Below are 19246 nucleotides of genomic sequence, written 5' to 3'. Positions count from 1 at the left end.
GAGATTTTAAGACTTTTTAAAGGATCTCCAGAACCCCGTGTGGAAAGGTTATTGTGAGTTACATACTCTGAGTGCTTGCTGTCTGAGGTACTGCTGCTGTTGTTGTTGTTGTGCTGCTGCCTGTTGCTGTTGTTGTTGCTGCTGTTGCTGCTGCTGCTGCTGCTGTTGTTGCTGCTGCTGTTGTTGTTGCTGCTGCTGCTGCTGCTGCTGCTGCTGCTGTTCTGTAAGAATCTGATTGGGCCTCATGCCCGGAGGGCCACCCTGGCCTCCCATGTGACTGAGACCGTGCATGATGGGATTCTGTTGGATGGGCTGGTGGGCAAACCTGCTTGGCGGCACATTGATAAAGTAAAGCGTGTATTCATCATGGCAGTCCACAAGAAAAAAACGCATGACAAACTGACCTCTGTGCGTTCTGCATGTTGTGTGCGTATCCCGGTGCCTGCTGGTGAACGTAACCACTGGGCCTTTGCTGCATTTGCCTTAGAGGATCCACCACGGTTGGGTTGGCTCCTGGGTGGGCGCCCTGGAAGTTCTGGTTCCCGAAAGAGGAGGGAACTATGGCACCACCTTGGGACGGGTGTGGCTGCATCCCCATGTGTGAGCCGTATGACGTGTAGCCCTGAGATAAGTTCTGGATAAACAACAGGAGACGGTGGATGAGCTGGAAAATGTGACCGTGACCAGTGTGGAACATTTTCTAAAATACAGTATAGTACTCTAGTTCTGAAAGAAGTTGCCAAGGGTTTATTACTGGGGTCAACTACTCAAAGAGGGAGGCTTATATCTTGACAAATATATTTTTGTAGTCATATCAAATCTTAGATCCCCCACCTTTAGAGAATACAGGCCCTGCTGCAAATAGCTAAATCTATGCGCAATTGGCTATATTAATAGTTTATTTAATGCATAAATACCCCAGAAACGATGATCCCGAGACATCTTATTCACTTTGGAACTCATTTTACAGCATCACAATTTAAAATTTTGCAAAAAAAACCCAACAAAAAACAACCATCTGGCAAAAACATTCCCTTAACAAACCAGGCCCAATTAGCTCCTCCGCGATGCACAAAGTTTGACACAAGACTTATTTTAAAACACTGTTCACATGCTTTGGTTCTGCTATTCTGGTTAGCAACGGAGTTCAAATGTGCTGAGGAGTTAACGCCGCACATGAATGATAGCATTTACAGATGAAAAATAAAACTTGAGGGAGGATTTAATTTGTCTTAAGTGGATGGAATTTAACTGGGCCACAGCATTTATTAGAGGGCCAGCCACTAGTTTTGGTAACGGAATGGTGTATGCAATTAATTTGTGTGTTTTACAGTCGTAGCTGGCTAACGCAATTAGACGATAAGAAAGAGGAAATCAACTTACTTGAGATGGCTGCATTGAAGAGTAAGGTTGGTTGGGTGCCATTTGTCTGATCTGTTGCCCTATCATGCTGTGATTCTGAAACAACAAATACAGCTTCAGTGTATAATTAAAACAAATGATCCTTGAGGTTTACAATTCAGGTCCTCAAACACCGGGGTGGTGATTTTATTCTGCAGTGAAGAAGCCAATCACACACACACTTTATATATTATATATATTACTTTATATACTATCTATTCTTGTCAAGCGGTTTTGCACTAAGATAGACGCAGTTGATTATCATTGATCACATCTCCAGTGTGTAAAGACCATTGAAGGGCTGATGAGAGCAACTAGGAGTCTTTGCTACTTCTACTTGATCTTAACTAGAGCATTGAATGAACTCTACCTGGTGAGGAGCAGTTTGACCTGTCAGTGGAGCCTGACTCACCAGTCTGACCTGCAGCTGGTGACGCAGCATCTGGTTCTGCTGCATGTTAGGCTGAGGCTTGTAGACCATTTGGTAAGGTTTCTCCATACCCATCATTCCTGGCATGTTGCCCTGCATTGTGGGCATCATGCCCGGGTAGCTGGGCCGCGTGGTCATCATTTTGTTCATTTGGGGGTTGCGAGCAGGCCTGTAAGGAGGATCTAAACCAGGTCCCCCTGCGGGAGGAGAACCCACTTGAGAGTGCGAAACAGGACGATGACGCAAGCATGACGTAAAGGTACATACATGATGGCATTCCTCCACTAATTAAATCTATTCCCAACTGTCTTCCTAAAAGTCTTATGCCATATTGAAGGGATTGAGAATACAGCATATTTATGTATCGTGATACACGGGCCTGATATTGTACATTACTTAACATACATTTAAAAAAAAAACATATTTCCTGTAACATGCTGAAGGAAATTTTTGTTTACTTCTCCTGTTAGCAGCGCTTAGTGCCGTGCCTGGTCAAAATGTGCGCGTACTGCACAGCAAGGAGCAGCATTCAGAGAGGCGCCAGGAAAGACTACCAAAACTAACAAGTCATCATGACAGACAGATCATGCATAAGCGGAGACTCTGAAAGAACTTTGAGCGCAATGACAAAACAGGAAGTTACTGAATATTAGTTAAGAACTTATTTTTCCTCCATTTTGGGTGATGAGTGACAAAGAGGACTCTCTCAATTGTTCAGCTGCTGTAAATGACGCTTTTTGCTGAGAATAAATAATATATAGACTGATTGGAACCAATGAGTGACGAGAGGATATTAGGTGTGCCATAATTTTAAAGTCTTTTTTTAGTAGAAGAATGCCAGAGACTTTTGTTGAAGACATCTGGGAACAGTTTTAAAAAGTGAGCCATAATATGTCTCTTTTAAATATGCTGGTATTAAGTACTGACCAGGAGGTAAAGGCTGGTTCTGCGTGTACATGCCCATGTTCTGCTGGCCATAGGGTAACCTGCTGTAAGGATTCTGCATGAGCTCTGGTGGCATGTTTGTTCCGTAGCTCACACCAGGCGTACGGTTCACGTAATCCTTTCGGAAGTAAGAGTGAACAAGATCAGTCGTCAAATAAATACCGAGTATAGCTTGTTTTCTAACACTATTGAAACAGAGCACAAGAAGATTTCCAAACCTCCGTCTTTGCCGACGGAGTCTTTTTTTTCTTGTTTGACTTTTTCCTGTTGGAATCAGAGGGCACGGAGGGCACGCTCTTTTCCGGCTTCACGGCCTCCAGCATCTTCTTCTCGGGCTCCTGCGAGATGGGTGTCAGCGGCTCCTCTTCTTCGGGCGGCAGCGGGAGCGGCTCCAGGTAGTAGCTGCGCGGTTTGGGCTTCAAGTGCGTATGGTAGAGTAGGAAGCGTTGCTGCTCCTCAAATTTGGTCACCTTGCGGTCCATGCGCACTGTACCAAACCAGCCCCATGAAAGAGGGGCTGAGTGTTTGAGGCCCTCAAAGACGTCCCAAGGGGAGATCTTCTGCTTGGTTGACACTTGGAGCCCCTGATGGAAATTAGACATTTAGTCAGCATTAAGGTTGTTAGGTGGAATTGAGTATGTAAAATAGTTTGTTCAAATTGAAATAATTCACTCTAATTTGCAGTTGAATTATTTATAATCAGGTAATAATAATGGTAAAATGATAACATTTAAAATAACGTATGTAGAATAATATAACTATATTTAAAACTGTCAATGGATTACTGAATTGAAAAAAATGCACATGTATAAGTAAACCTGATGATTTTTTTATTATTTCATTACTTACAATAACTTGATCAACAAATAACTTAGTGAGATGCTAAATTAATGCTACAGATATTACAGGACTCTTGATAGCAAACACTCTGTGGGCCGTATACAATGTAGCAAGGTAGTCATAGTTTGCTCTTCCCTGATTTAAAACAACAGCTTGGTGATTGATACCTGTCACTCTACAACAGCTTACCTCTTTCTCAAAACCAGCTATCTTGTTCCCCTTGGTATCGATCAGTGAGCCCTGAGGTTCACACGTGATGACGTCACGTGTTTGCTTAGGTAGTGGCAGCAGCTGGCGAACCTTCTCCAAACTCTCCGACTGCCGATCCCCAAGCTCCTTCTGCAGATGCATGAATATTTGTAGAAATGTGTTAATCTTGAGTGGTGAAGACGCCTCTAAACATTGAAGAACTGACACTAAGCTTTTGGAGACATGGCAAATATTGCAGCACTTACTGGAATAAAAAAACGACAATGCACAACAAGCTCAATATATCACACCAGGCATCGCCCTATTGATTTATTTTTGTGCATGTACCATAGAGGTTGTTCAATTCATAAATTCATTTACAATGATAAGTTATTAACTGTTTTCATGCCAAATGGCAGAAAGCTTAAGCTGTTAAACCAGTGATCAATTTTAAAGTGATTCTTTATTTTAAACCACACAAACACTTATGATTTTGAGTAAAACATTTTAAAGGATCCTCTTAACTTGTAGTGTGATCAACATTTAACCAACTACACATTAAGATGTGATATGAATTAAGATAATTTTGGACATGCTGAAAAAAAAACATAAAACAATAAGAAATGATTTTTAAAAAAATTAAAATATAACTTGAGACTTAGATTTGGCATTATTTGTTGTACTACTTTTATACTTACGTTATGACTTTTGGCACTTTTCTGCCATTCCAGGCCAACTAGAAATTCTGTAACTCCAAATTTGAATATTCAGAAAAGTGTAGCCTCAGAAATAGACCATGCCTCCTTTGATGCAGTCATTGTTGTGGTTACACTGACTAGTGGGTGATGTGGAATTTGTATGGCTATTGGCTTCCAATTTAAAACAGATCATATTAACAGTTTAATCGTTCTGTTCCTAGCAAGATAACCCTATAAATATCATCAGAGCTCGCGACAGATGTTTCTGCCTTAAGTTTCAGGAATTTTAGTGCTTTACTGTTTAACTACATTATTCTAGGCTAGCATCTCAGACACCACTTTGGGGTTTTCTGGATAGATCATAAATATGCTGTACAAATACTAATACAAATTACTCCAGGAACTAAAATGTGACTATCGTTCCAGCTAGAGTGAGAAAGAAGTGTTGTTCTTACCCTGAGCTTCTTGACTAGATTCATGTAGGCCCTTTTATTCTCCTCCATGCTGCCCTGAGAGATGCTGGACATGTCTGCGGCCAATGTGCCATTAATCAGTACGCTCAGCATGTCCAGCACGGTTGTGAAGAGCTCACTGTTGGACAGAATTAGAAACTTTGAGACCATGTTACGTATCCACACATGATTGACGGTGGTGAAAAAGTGGCTTGGCTCACTTATTGGACTGCATGTCAACCGTTCCGCTGCTGATGATGTCGAGTAGGAGGACGGCCCACTCGGTGGTCTGCTGGGTGCTGCGTTGTACCGTGTCGAACATGCCGCCCACCTTGTTAGTGGCGGGCAAATGTACAGTTAATGTTCATGCACGATTTATAAAATGGCAGCAACAACTGACTCTGCTCTAGCCATATTTTTCCACAGACAGATGGATTTGTTTTTACTGACAGTCATTTAATGAAAAATAAAGTGCTCATCCAGTATGCTATATACGTAGACATTTTAAACATTGAATCAATTAATTAAACATTAAATTGTGTATCTATAAAAGGTGCCCAATTTGATTTTTAATCCAGATGTTTTTTTTTAAGTTTCCTTACAAGATTGAGCCGCAGTTTCAGGGCCTCGTGCATCATTTGCTTGGCCTTGCAGTCGTCCTGATATTGGTCCTCTCTCCAGTTAGTGACAATCTGCTGAACTTGGCTGTAGAGGGAGGTGAGAAGACCCTCCCGCTGTTCATCCTGACCCTTCAGGCAGGTCAACACTAAAGACAGGAATGGCTGCTGGCTTAGCAGGGACATACTGAGAAATGGAGAGAGAGAGGGGGGGGGGGGATTGACAAGCATCAACAGGGATCCAGTGATGAAAAATAATTGTCAGTTACCTTTTCTGCTTCTGGCGATCCCTCTCCTTCCGTGAGGACGAACCAAGGTGCTGTCCTTTCTCCAGTTCCTCTCCGGCTGCCTTCAGTACATGACCCTGAACTGAAGTGGGAAGCTTGGCTATCAATGGAGCCACCAGCCACACACCTGACCGTTCTGACGAACTGAAACAAACGGCACAAAATAATGTCATCTCTAAAGAAGAAGAAAAAAAAATCTCATTTCTTTATTTTAAGGTCTTATCGCCCAGACTTTTCAACACGCTCACCTTAAAATAGGTTTTATCTTGCTGGTGGTGGTGCTGCTGTTGGACGCAGAGCCACTTTGGAGCACTGCGCCGTTTCCTGAGGGGTTATTGGAGTTCATCTCAGCTGATTTTTGAAAGACCTCGATTGTGGCCTTGGCTATGTTCTCTAAAAGAGAATAGAGCTCCTGCAAGAGGGAAATTACAATGTGTTTTAAATGGTGGTCATGGATGCTACTAGCTTGTAAGGGTCCAGTGACTTGCATTGTTTGTGCTCTGTTTGATCATCAGCTGAAGTTCCAGAGATGACTGTCTCATTGTCCACTGGTCCATATTCTATAAGAACAGAGTTTATTTCATTTTTCATTCTGTTAATTTGTGGAGATTAGGACATGGCACTGCCAGAAGAGGGCCCACTTCAAATTGCCCCTTTTTATAAAATAAGCTGCATGTTCACTCAAATTTTAATATCAGAAAGTAACCTTCCAGCACAAGCAAAAAAAGATGGTCAACCTGTAGGATTCGTTTGATGCGCTGCCTCTGGGGGTTGTCACCGTCATCACTGTCCAACTGCCGGTGAGGGTAGCAAATGAGCTGCAGCAGCCGTTGGGCCTGAATGTTGACCAGCACCGGATCCTGAAGGGCACTGCTGTCCTCAGACAGAGACTTCAGACAGCGCTCCCCCACCCACTCCTGTACAGAAGAAAAACGAGAGGTCAGCACAGAACAAGGACAGTGTAAGTCACTTGTGTCACATTTTGCAAGTCATATTCCATACAAATGTTTATCGCTTAGGTTTGGATTTTGCTTCACTTCCTCCACAATGCTTAAATTAATTAATGAAGGGAAAAAAAGTTTTTGGGTTCGGCCAGATACGCTCACCTGCTGGCAGATGGTCTTCAGAACATACTTTGCATACACGTCCAAGCTAGCTGTTTCTATGGAGACATTACGGCCCTCTGACAGGTCATCAAGGCCAGCCGAGTGAGACAGTCCGGAGCCCCTTAACTCAGCATCACCTGCAACGACAACAAGACTGGTGTCAAATGTCAACTTGTGGCCGCCGTTCTGGTAAGCTACCACGCAAACGCTTCCTTACCTAACATGAAGACAGCTTTGAGAACAGCAAAAACAGCTCCCACAACTATGCTGTTCTGTGACGCCGCCAGGAGATGGCGGTCACATGATGACCGGATACCCACAGAAGACTTATCTGCAAGTTGTTGCAAAGTCTTATTTTTTCCCTCCTCTTTTTGAAACATAACATAAACATTAGTATATAATCTTTTTTTATTACCTGACTTAATGCCATCCTGGGGCACAGGGTTGCGCTGCGGCGTCTTGAAAAGGTGCAATAAGATTCTGCAGGTGAGCCTCGCTCCAGGCTCCGAGTCTTGCTCACTGCATGCTAAAAGGATGAGGTTGTTCAAAACAAGACACAATGAACTACTGCAAAATCTATCAGAATTCAAAAATATGTCCCTCTTAGATTAATTGTTTACCAGAAGTGGAGGAAACAAAGGTAACATGAGTACAAAGTGGGGGGAACACTTAGGGTTGCTTAATTAACCAAATTTTAATTATGATCCCGATTTTGGCTCCAGACGATCTCAAAATTCATATGATCGAGGAAAAATGATAATTTGGTGTTTCTGTTCTGAGACGTGCATGCGCAACTCAACCGCTACGCGTGTCCGCAGAGTGGAGCTTTGGCCCATATTTAAAACGCAGTTCTAAATGAACAAAAGTTCATGAACTTGTTCATATTTTGGATGAACAACTTAGAACTGAGCTTCGTGAGCGTTTTTGTGAACGCGCTTCATTTTGGGGCCAATGAGTGATTTTGAACGGCGGTTTACTGTCGTTCAAGGAAACCGGGTTTCCTCTTCTTAGACTTTAAAACTCCGCTAAATACACTGTAAACAAGCTGGGGCGGAAAAGGATTTCCCAACCCGTGCCTTGTCAAAATATATAAGAAGTCTGGGAAGGGGGGGTGTCAGTTAATCTTAAATATTACACAGACTACATAGTAACTAATTGAGTCTGGGGACCTATTAGAGGGACAGCCACTATTTGAGGAAACATGCAGATATAGACTACCTGCATTGAGGAGTGATGGAATGGCCACACAGCGCACCAGGTCCTCCAGAAGAAGACACTGTCTTGCGATGAGAATGGCCACAAAGGTTGCCAGGGAATCGTGGAAAGACAAATCGCTAACCTGAGGGACATATGAGCAAAAAAAAACAAAAACCTGCTTGTCAGCCAATTGCAGGAAACATAAAGAACAACAAGCAATCACTCTCAAATTTTTTCTTACTGACAATTTACAGCGGACCTTCCAAAGTCAAACAATCAAAAGTATACAACTTAGAACTGAACCCTTGCAATTCAACCGTTAAGAGGGAACCAATTGTGTTTGAGTTGGAGACTGGGTGTTGAAAGTTAGAAACGGCATTTAGTTAGGTAAACACAAACGTACGTCGACGTTGCACAGCAAGTCGTTGAAGCCGCAGTTGCCGTTGTTAGAGGAGCAGCAGAGCGCCTTGAGGATGCCGAGCCACTCGGCACTCAGGGAGCGACAATACGCCGTCAGCTCGGCACACAGGATCCCAATATCGTTCACCCTTGGAAGAGAAACATCACTCTTATCTCAACCACTGTGGGACAAGTTATAAGTTGGGTTATGTATCCCCATATCTCAATATACATGTAGTACCTCTCGGGGTCCCGGTGATCCACACACACGTCCATAAGCACATTGCACACAAAGCTGTAGCGATTGGCCGGGCTGTCGTTGAGGATCTTGCCCACCATGGAGTGGTTGAAGTTGTGTGCCGAAGGGTTGGCAATGGCCTCCATCATGAACACGGGGTCCCACAGCATGTTGGAGTCGGAGGGGTCGATGTTGCAATAGATGGAATTCTTCACCTTTGAGCAGAACTCACTAAAAAGAAAGAAAATGCATGAATGTTTATTTTAAATCTTAATACTTTACACACTTTTATGTACTTCATAAGCATATTAATCGATTTTTCTCATGAATCGTAAACTCATTCAGTACCTGAAGATCTCGCCAAATTTGTTCTTGAGGTGACTGCAGGAGGTGTAGAGATCATACAAATAGGCCAAGATGCAGCGCTCGGCAGAACAACAGTCGGCTGGGTTCACACCAGACTTCACCACAATACGTAGCCTAGGGCACCATTTGACAAAAAAAACCAATGTCAGTTGAGCAGGGTTTTTGGATTCATATTTTAGTCGCAGTCATCCTAATTCAGCCACATTCAGACATTGCTAAAGCATCGTGAGAAATATTTAACCTTACCTTGTCAGTATTTTCAGTGACTGTAATAATAAAATCCTAAGCCCAATGCTTAAAAAATGTTATTAGTGTGAAATCTGGCTCTGTTTAGTTGAACTCAAAGCTATTATTCTGACACGGGTTACGTGTACCATCTGCCGACTAGTGGAAAAGCATTTAATTGTTCTGCGTGTCGCTTATTTGCTGATGATGGTCAAAAGTTCATGAGCGACGTACCCGTCAAAAACCTGTGCCGTCTGCTCGGGGTTGAGAATGAGGCAGGAGTGGTACCTCCTCAGAACAGCGACAATGCAAAGACACAGGCTGGTGGTGTAGCTGCCCACCAGGCTGGACGATTTGAGCAGCAGCTCGGCTTCCACCAGGCTCAGCTCGTTCAGAAGCTACAAAAACAAACTGTTCGTTGACGAAGCCACGGCAGCGACCGCTTAAAAATTTGACAAGTGCAGTTACTTGAATAGCAAAGTCGATGAGGCCACTTATGTTGAGGGAGTACTCCATGAGGTCGAAGATGAACTGAATGTGCTGCACGAGAGGCAAGTGATAAGACATTCCTAAGGCAAAGCTGGTGATCTGTTCCAGCACATTTCGGGACACCTGCACCAGGGAAAGGGGTAAAACACACACACACACACACACACAACAGTGGTCACAGTTGGTGATATACATCCTCGGCTCAGACAAAAGTGAAACCTCTTCAGTTCACACTGAAATGTCACGGTAAAGAAACATTGTGAAAATTAGTAGAAGCAACCTAACCTGCGAGGTGACCTGGTGCTGGTCAAAGTGGGAGAGGTGCTGGAACTTGGAAAATATATCTTCTGCGGTGGGAAAGGCCTCTGGCTTACTCCTTTTTCGTTTTTGTCCCTCCTCACCCCCTGTACAAAACAAAAGGGGATGAAACAATCGATGTCTGACGGTGTCAAACTCAGTTAAACCCAATAATAGATTCCAAACGTGACGTGCACTAATTTTTCAAAGAACAAAATTTCAGAAGTCATGCCAAGAATATCTTGTTATGAATATTTAAAATATCTTCATGAATTATCAAGACTAAAAAAAATATTCAAAGCTAAGACTGATATGGATGTAATGTAAAACCGAGTGATGCAATTGCATTCACAGATCATGAGGATGAATTTGACTGCAGGCATCAACACCCGGACTAAGGACTAAAAAGTGCCAAACAAATGACTCATCACTGAACTAGAGAGCCAAATACCTGTTTCTGCAGTGCTTTTGCGGTTGAGCACCTTCAAGATATCTTTGGTTATCTTCTTGATGGTGTGTCGGGCCTCGTCCCGCAGTTTGCCCACGCCGTAGAGTACCACGAGCCGCTGGTTGCACTCGTGGCTGGCATTCTCCTCCTGTGATGAGGCAGGTTTGGTGACGCGTGACAAGGCACCACCGGTGGAGAGATGACCCGAATAACCGGAGTCGCGGCATAACAAAGCCAATGAAATCACTTTTTTTCTGATCTAATTCCAACTATACAGGAATCTTGTTCTAATTGAGATCTGAAATATTTTTTTTTCCTCACCTGAGGAATGGGGAAGTGGGTGGCGTACTGAATGTGTCGAGGCTGGTCGTATAGTTGGGGGAAGGCAGGGTCCATGCACTTGTCCTTACAGGTGTTTTTGCCATCATGCTCAGGTGCTGATTTCTCTGGGGAGGGGCTGCCCTTGGACTCGCAGTGCATCGGAGGAGAGAACATCTGCAAGGCGAATTGTGGTGAAATGTGACACACAAGATATAGTTTATAGTTTAGCACATATTATTACAGCAATAACAGTGCAAGGAGGGAGACAAAGCCTATATCCTTTGATCTGGGTTGAGCGATATGGCCCTAAAAGAAAATGCGATATTTTTTTGTAAAAAAAAATAAAATAAAGAAATGAATGTTTCCCATCGCTGATAAAAAAAAAAAGAAGCAGCCGCCAGATCATCAGTTGCCTACCTGCTATGCTGGCATCCCAGCCACCCACCCTTTTCCTTTTTTCGCATTCCCTAAATAAACAGTTCGTGTTACTCATGGTTGTCCTGCCTCGTTCATGACAGGCTGGCTGCCGCGCTTCCTGCACAATGCTCAGAGGCACGGCCCGTGCTATCAGCGTGTATTTAAATGCCGTTGTCCCGTCACTCATAAACCCGCTAACTAGAGCCTAAGCGAAAGGTGAAGAGCGAAGTGGTGAGGGATCACTGTATACATTCGCACAATCTCTTGGGAAGTTGTCAGCACGATAGACTAGCCACCTTTTACAAAAAATGAAGGGGTTAGAGGAGTTGAGAATCGGCAACAGTTTACTTTTGTAAACTAGCTCAACTGCAGCCGTGTGGCAGTCTTGTGCTTTGAACTACTCGAGCAGGAAAAAAAAAAAAAAGTGCTGTCAAATTCAAATTGGTTTCCCAGCCTTTCCCTTGGTATTATTCATAACCGGCATACCTCATCAAAATTGGCACTCGAGTTGTGGTCGATTTCCATAGACTCCGACAGGGCGGTGTCCTCCATCTTAATGCTGCCGCCCGCGTCCTGCTCCTTGCGATCAGACTCATCTGAGGGCTCTTCACTTGGAGAGCGAGGGCGTGGTAAGTGGCCATCGGAGGATAGGTCGCCACGGGAGATGAGTGTGCACATGTAGATGTTGTGCGAGAAGACGTCGTGGCGGATGAGCTCGCAGAAGAGCAGCACCAGGTTGGAGAACTCGACTCGCTCATTCTCGTTGCCGGGTTCCGCTAAAGAAAGGACAAAAATTGGTTATGAATAATTGAATAGAAGTTTCAAGCTTGTTTCAAATCCTCTTTAATATATGTACTCTGGGTGATATAATAAGAGGCAGAGACTCACTGAGAGTGGGGGCTTGAGTATCCAGGAACTGAAGCAGAACATCCTGAAAGACTGGAAGCGTGGCGGCGGAAAGGGAACCCGACGACACTGAGCCCTTCTCATCCACTACCTCAGACTCACCGCATCGCTGACTCATACATGGGCAGAATAGAAGCCTTTGAGGGCTAGTTTCACAATTGCTATGTATACTAGTCTTCTCTGATGGAAACTGGAATTGTCACTTCTATCCATATCTCATCGGATTAAGAGGAAAAGTTAAAACTGCACCGTATTCTGGGTGCCTGTCAACCACAAGTACAACACAACAGCGCAAAATAAAACTATGAAGTATATAGAAAAAATAAAGTATACCAAAAAATATGATCGATGTTTAACTATATATATATACAATGTAGACAAGTTTGCAAATTGACAAATGCACAGTTAAGGAGGTTAAAGTATAAATATATTGCACATGGAAGAATAAGTTGTCCAAAGTGCATGTTTGCGTTGAGACCAGTTATAAAAAGTTGGTTTTAAGTCAGCGACATGCTTAGTTTACGTTGCGAACAAGACAGTGGTAGGAAACGGGTCAATCCTGCAAAGAGGCCGGGGAGAAGGCGGGCTACTCACCTCCGCTTCTATTTCAGCCTGTCGTTTCTCAAGCAGCTTGGCCACCACCATAGCTCTGTGTCTACCTGACCGCTTACAGCAAACGGCCCATTCACAAAGCAGGGTCACCACCGCGTCGTCGTCCGGCGACATCTGCACAGGAGCGTACTTTGTCAGCACTATAGTCAACAACGTTGCGCTATGTGATTTGTCTTTCTTTTATTAATGTTTAAGACAGCTGTAATAGTACCTCATGGCCATCCTTGCTCTGGCCTGAGCCAAATATTCGGTTGTACAAGGAATCCAGCGAATTGTTAAAGTCGGACTTTTCAAAGCTGTGATTGTCCAAAACCTCCAGGGTGTGCAGCACCCTCCCGATGGTGAACCCTGACCACGGAATGAAGAACATTGTCAAACAACGGTCCAGTGCTCCCCAACATAATCCTCATGCTGCGAACAGATGTCAAAGGCAGACAAGGGGGCACTTTTCCCGACCTGCCGTGGTCTCCTGGCACTTGTCAAACGACCAGCGAAACTCCACCGCCTGGCCTCGCTCCTTAACTTGCTCCTCAATCTCTCTTAGCTTTACACGGACCTGCGGTGGATGGTGGCGAATGAATATTTTGAAGTTATAATATATTTTTCTCCAGCAGAACAACGTACCTGCTGTGTGAAGGCAGTGTTTCCCCCTGGCATTGGTAAGCTGGAGGGGGCAATGGGGAGGAGGTCCAGAGGGGAGCCAGTCTTGTTTCTGCTGTCTGTGAGAGAGTAATGCCATACCAGTGCGCTTGGGCAACACAACACTATGCTCTGAAAGACAACAACACAACAGTCAGTGAGTGACGTAGTACTGAGAACAAATATCACATGAATGATGGCAAAACACTGTTGGAACTCATCATCATAGCATAAATTAGGGTCTTAATTCTAGTTCTTTTGTTTGTTTGAATATATTATACCTTTTTGACATTCACAAAATTGACTTTCCCATTCAAAGGTGTCATTGTTTAACGACTTGTCTTTTTCTGTCTTAAGAGGACTTGTTTACATTATATTGTATGATGAGGACTATTTCTATACTATGACATTACTCGCACGCACGCATCAAAACAAAAGTGAAAGCATCAGCTCCTTGATGGCACTCAAGCGTCATTGTACCTGCAACATGCAGCTGAGGCCAAACACCAAAGGCCGGTGTTGGGGGCAAATATAGAAATCTGTGAAGGGCGTCTGGGGCTGGTTCCCTCCAGCTGGCTGGGTAGTCGGTGTCGGGGGAAGGGCATTTCCCTGTGGCGTCAAAATGCCGTGCGTCGGGTGCCCGCCGCCTGCGCCAGGGCCCAGACTGCCGTCGCTTAGCAACAGGTTGAGGCGTCGCGTGCAGAAGTAAGCCAGCCTGCGTGACAAGTAGGCCGACTGAACGAATTCCCCCGAGTACTGTAGGAAGGGAAGAAATGCAGAGGCATTACAATACATACTATCTAGACGCTGACCTGTGACATGAGGTTTAAAAGAAACATAATGAAAGGCTTTCTCATGGATGAAGGTAAGCAGCTGCTATGAGAAAATCTTGACAACTTATCACCACATACTGAGGCGTGTGTGTGTGTGTGTGTGTGTGTGTGCTTGTGCACGTGCGGTCCAGCAGGACCAATAATAAAAGATTCAGGGAGTGAAATTGGGCCGTCAGTGGTAGGTGAGAAAGGTCTACCTGTAGTAAAAGTGGCAAGAGGAGTCTCAGGAGCTCATCCTCACCGGGTCGGACCTTCTCGAAACACTCCAGCACCCACGTCAGAAACTCATGCCTGTCCAGCATTCCGTCCTAAACATATCAATTCATTTATTGAAAACTCATCGATTGTAACCATTTTTTGATAAATTATAGTTTCATCAAATATTATTCAGCCCTTTGCAGAAGAGTTCATCCAAAAAGAAAGGCATCATTTTTAGCCACTGGTATTACCATTTCAATCAATGGCACTGACCTGAAACATGAACATGGCCAGTTTCTCGTTGTACTCCCATTGCTTGGTGGCCATCTCCACGTCAGTGGGTGTGGCTGGGAGCGGCGAGCTACAACCTTGACTTGGGTACTGCCGGTAGAACTCGGCCACCTTTTGGAGTTGCTCCCACAAGTACTTTGTGATAATCTGGGTCCATTCTATAGACGCGTATTTGAATGTCAAAGAAATTCTCGCATTGCGTGAAGCCAAAATGGTGAGAGCAGACACGTGTTTCTTACCAATACAAGGATCAATCACGTGCCTCTTCTTGACTTTCGTCTCTGTGATGGCAGCATGATAAGCGCATGTCATCTTGATCATCCACGCTGAGCGCATGACGGGGACCAAGTATTTTGCCAAATACCCGAAAACCTCCTCCTTCTTACTAAAAATTGGCACCTGGGAAAACGAGTTCATGAAAAAAAAAATGGCAACATGGAAAAAAAAAAAATATATATATATATATATATATATATATATATATATATATATATATATATATATATATATATATATACGTCATACTGTTGATGGTTCCTCTAACTCACATTAACTCATATTTTCTTACAGATGCAGTGCCCCAATTAATCACTGGGTGCGAGATTCAATAAAAACAGTGCAATCCAAAGAGAATCCTCTATTTCAACCCAGGAAATTATAACAGTAACACTTGTGGAGAATCTACAGAGGCTACAGATGAAGCAAGGAAATCAATTCATTGTGATGATACTGTCTGCTAAATCAATATTAATCAATGCCTTCATGAGAATTCCAGAGACCTCAATTTGGGGTCTTCCTACCTTTTTGGCCAGTTGTGTGAGTGGCTTTGTGCCCGCTAAATCCGTGAACCAGTTATTGACGGAGCTCTGTGACCTGGCTGTGACCAGCCAGAAATTATCCTTCTGGTTGACCTGCGGCTTACGCTTGCCCGTGTCGGGAAAAGTGTTGTAGCGTAGCTTTTCAGCGATGATGCTGCTGAAGTTGGAACTGATCTGTAAAGTCGGACAAAATGTCAAGCGGAAACAGTAATTAAATGTGGGGAGAAGCACGGTAGATTTAAAAAATACAAAAGTAACCTTGGAGGGGTTGAAGTTAACATTTTTGGCACTCCCATGTTCATCACCAGACACAGCTGGCTGGTTGTTGAATCCTTGTTTCACATTCAATGCAGTCAGCTCATCCTAGTGGGAGAAAACATATTTACTTTGTCTTGTCATGTATACAAATAGTAAATGTGTATCTAGACTGTAATACCTGAACAGTGCACATCCATCAAGTGTGAAATTAAACAAACACATTTTTGTTGCTTGTGACATTTCCCAAAATAAATTGAAATATTCTGTTCAAGGTAACAGTTTTCAAAATGCTTGTACGTATTGTCAAATTATTTTTAGGATAATATGTGAGTGCAAGGGAGGATGTTTTTTTGTCTCTGCATGCCCTGCAATTGGCTGGCAACCAGGTCAGAGTGTCCCGCGCCTACTGCCCGATGACTGCCGGGATAGGCTCCAGCACGCCCGCGACCCCCGTGGGGACAAGTGGTACAGATAATGGACGGATGGATGGTCAAGAAACCAGTCTGTCCTTTTTATTGTTAAATACACCTAAATCTTAATTTTACGCTGACTTTGGGGTCCAGAATTTGGGAGTCGCATTAATGCTGAAAGCGCGTTGTATAGAAAGTCTTGCTTTTTTTCGAAAGGCATGTTTTTAGGCAGCTGAAGGGGTCCTTTATTACGTTAATTTAGGTAAGGCAATGTTGTTAGGCAGCCGAAGTCATCAGCCACTGTGAATGCTGGCCACCCATCGAAGTCTGTTGACATTTTATGAAAAGAGAAGCAATATGCAGACAGACAATATCAGGCAGATTGAGTAAATTGTGATGCTATGTGATTTGGATGGAAGCGAGAATAAAACAGCCACTTATTCTACTACAGTGTCCGACCATGCTCTTTGACTTGCGAATTACTATGTAGATGAGGTGCTTCCGTGAACTTCCCCCTTTCCGAATCAGAAATAATCCCGGCTATCCCTAAAACTGTAAAAAAGTAGTCATAAAGATCGAGGTTGGAGCAATGGCCGTGAGTCAAGATGACAAAATACCACAAACACTTTAATGATCGCCAACACAAGGAATGTATCGAAAGCTAATTTAATATCGCCTACCATTGCTAGTTAGAACATATCGTAAAGCCCCCCACAAAGTGGTCAACGACAGACTCAGCCGTCTGGTGCTCATTAAATGGCTTAGTTGAACAAACCGGAAGAAAACCAAACATGTTATCAGCACATTCATACACGAGCTGCCAGTGGCCACAACTAATGCTGAGTAACTCAACAAGCAGAGTGAATGAACAGTCCTTCGCTGACTCTCACGTCACTCACCAGGCCAGGCCCTGCCTTTTAAAGCCATTCACACTCAAAGTCACAGATACTCCACTCAAACACGAGGATTGCGACCCCAAGTTTTCAAGGATAACATCTCACATGTGCAATATTGCAACTTCACATGTGCAATATTGCAACTAACAATGGAAAGGCCAGGCCCTGCTTTTTAAAGCCATTCACACTCAAAGTCACAGATACTGCACTCAAACATGAGGATCGTGACCCCACGTTGTCAAGAATAACATCTCACGTGCAATATTGCAATTTACCAATCGACAGGTCAGTCCCTGCCTTTTAAAGCCATTCACACTCAAAGTCACAGATACAGCAGTCAAACATGAGGAATGCGACCCAAGTTGTCAAGAATAACATCTCACGTGTAAAATTGCGATTAACAATGCAAAATTATTTTTTATACGATTAATCAATGGGATCATCGGTAGAAACCTGATTCTAAAACAACTTATAACTTTATTTTTACAGCGTATTTCACAACAGCTATTTGACAGCTGCAGCCCTAGTCCGAAGTTCCTAGGCAACTACCAAGTACATTTAGGCCAATATATTTAGAACGAGACGTTCTGCACATCTTCCACAGTGAACGAACATAATAACCACCAGCCCAATGACATGGCACCTAAGTTGCATGCGCTTTCAAGTCTTTGAAATGGTGGCCAAAACACTAGCTAATGTCAAAGCCAACCCAAAGTCCAGTGTTAGCTTTTGTTGCAGCTATTTATGCGACCCTATTTGTGTTTGACGTCATGCGCCACACCGCATATTTGACAAGTGTATTTTGGTGGATTGGTGATGAAATTCTACATGTTTGTTGTGTGTACCAGGGACTGTCTTGCCTTCCTGTTAATTTCAACGTGGTGGTACGGGGAGTTTATTTTCAACAGTGTTTGTGCTGACATAGCACAATAACTTAATAACTAACTAAAAGCTGCAAGTCAATATTCTGGGCTCTGAAGTAGCAGGTCAGCTCACTTGGGATCCTGAGGAAGATAAATGGGAAATTAAATTGATGTACGGATGGATGCCTCGAGCTTTTGGCTTCTTTGGATACTGTGGCTTTTTGACTCTGGAATTTCAGCTGGCCTAGCTTCCAAGTCTCTGGCAGAGAAAGTCGATGTGTAAATATTCAAAACAGTCGGCAGGAATTGAAGACTGACCAGTTGAGGGTGTACCCTGTGTCAGCGAGGCTCCTGCTCACTTGTGACCCGGGTTAAGGAAAATCGTATGGACAACGGATGGATGGACGTCGTCTTTAGACTATGTGCAAGTCAAAACGAAACAGTAAAATGTATAGCTCTTGACAATAAACACGTTGCATCAATGCCTTCAGATTAACATCCAATCCGTTTGTTATTCGCATCAACGGATAACCTGAGGTTAATAATAGATCAGGAGCAATTACCCAAGTCCCATAGCTCCGCCGAGCAAACGTTCAAAGTAAATGAGTTAAAACACGCTTAACCGCGCATAGTTAGCCAACTAACAAGCCGATGTTTAACTTTTAAATCCCTCTTCCCTAAATGCAACGCATTTCATTTGCCAAACAATGAGGTCATTTCCATTTTTAAAAAAACCGCATCGCTTTGGTGCTAAGATAGTAAAAGTCTGGTGTTTCAACAAGCTCGTTGTTGGAGCCGACGCGCAAGCTCGAGAAGTGACAAGTCTCCTGCGGTGTTGTTCATTGTTATTGCCCAGGCCCGAGTCGTTTCTGGAGTGGGCTAGCTGGAGAAGGCTAGCCGCCACTAGCTAACCTTAGCCTCGCAGCTAGCACACAGCCGCCTCCACTAAAAAGTCCCGTGTCTACTTTAACACAAAGGGCAGAAATTTTTCTGACCTCCTTCTGCTTCGGATCTTGTGGATAAACGTCCGGAGGCCCGAGCCGGGGCCGCTTTAACGGCCGGTGTTCATAGCTGAGGATTCCGAAGGCAGCCATCATCCAGCGGCATCACAGCCAGTGCTTTGCTTGCCTCCTTCAGCCCGTCTGCACGCAGTGCTGAGA

At 43.8% G+C, this 19246-nt stretch overlaps 1 protein-coding gene across 4 annotated transcripts in view; it reads right to left on the bottom strand.

Annotated features, from left to right (window-relative positions):
• The window catches only part of med12 (mediator complex subunit 12), a 20933-nt gene extending 1687 nt beyond the window's left edge, over positions 1–19246 (bottom strand). For 2 of the 4 annotated variants that reach the window (XM_085935732.1, XM_085935736.1), the window contains exons 1-39: positions 19082–19246; positions 15918–16022; positions 15642–15833; positions 15081–15240; positions 14824–14999; positions 14550–14660; positions 14000–14275; positions 13505–13651; positions 13337–13436; positions 13092–13228; positions 12863–12994; positions 12251–12377; positions 11849–12138; positions 10946–11119; positions 10628–10772; positions 10165–10283; positions 9859–10002; positions 9625–9788; positions 9148–9279; positions 8803–9030; positions 8566–8710; positions 8184–8304; positions 7381–7491; positions 7183–7296; positions 6966–7102; positions 6597–6776; positions 6348–6419; positions 6108–6271; positions 5842–6003; positions 5558–5759; positions 5177–5286; positions 4959–5094; positions 3806–3955; positions 2995–3360; positions 2759–2894; positions 1772–2028; positions 1384–1458; positions 405–634; positions 67–325 (exon numbers count right to left, since the gene is read on the bottom strand). In XM_085935732.1, coding sequence (XP_085791858.1) covers positions 67–325; positions 405–634; positions 1384–1458; positions 1772–2028; positions 2759–2894; positions 2995–3360; positions 3806–3955; positions 4959–5094; positions 5177–5286; positions 5558–5759; positions 5842–6003; positions 6108–6271; positions 6348–6419; positions 6597–6776; positions 6966–7102; positions 7183–7296; positions 7381–7491; positions 8184–8304; positions 8566–8710; positions 8803–9030; positions 9148–9279; positions 9625–9788; positions 9859–10002; positions 10165–10283; positions 10628–10772; positions 10946–11119; positions 11849–12138; positions 12251–12377; positions 12863–12994; positions 13092–13228; positions 13337–13436; positions 13505–13651; positions 14000–14275; positions 14550–14660; positions 14824–14999; positions 15081–15240; positions 15642–15833; positions 15918–16022; positions 19082–19183 — 6288 coding nt within the window. In that variant the 5' untranslated portion in view covers positions 19184–19246. The remainder of the gene's footprint in view (positions 1–66; positions 326–404; positions 635–1383; positions 1459–1771; positions 2029–2758; positions 2895–2994; positions 3361–3805; positions 3956–4958; positions 5095–5176; positions 5287–5557; positions 5760–5841; positions 6004–6107; positions 6272–6347; positions 6420–6596; positions 6777–6965; positions 7103–7182; positions 7297–7380; positions 7492–8183; positions 8305–8565; positions 8711–8802; positions 9031–9147; positions 9280–9624; positions 9789–9858; positions 10003–10164; positions 10284–10627; positions 10773–10945; positions 11120–11848; positions 12139–12250; positions 12378–12862; positions 12995–13091; positions 13229–13336; positions 13437–13504; positions 13652–13999; positions 14276–14549; positions 14661–14823; positions 15000–15080; positions 15241–15641; positions 15834–15917; positions 16023–19081) is intronic. The other 2 variants (XM_085935754.1, XM_085935744.1) reach the window with 2 other exon arrangements.

This window comes from Syngnathus leptorhynchus, chromosome 2 (assembly GCF_054491065.1).
Source record: "Syngnathus leptorhynchus isolate UIUO chromosome 2, UIUO_Slep, whole genome shotgun sequence".
NCBI lineage: Eukaryota > Metazoa > Chordata > Actinopteri > Syngnathiformes > Syngnathidae > Syngnathus > Syngnathus leptorhynchus.
The sequence above is the reverse complement of the archived record's forward strand: the minus strand, read 5'-3'. Positions and strand labels throughout refer to the sequence as shown.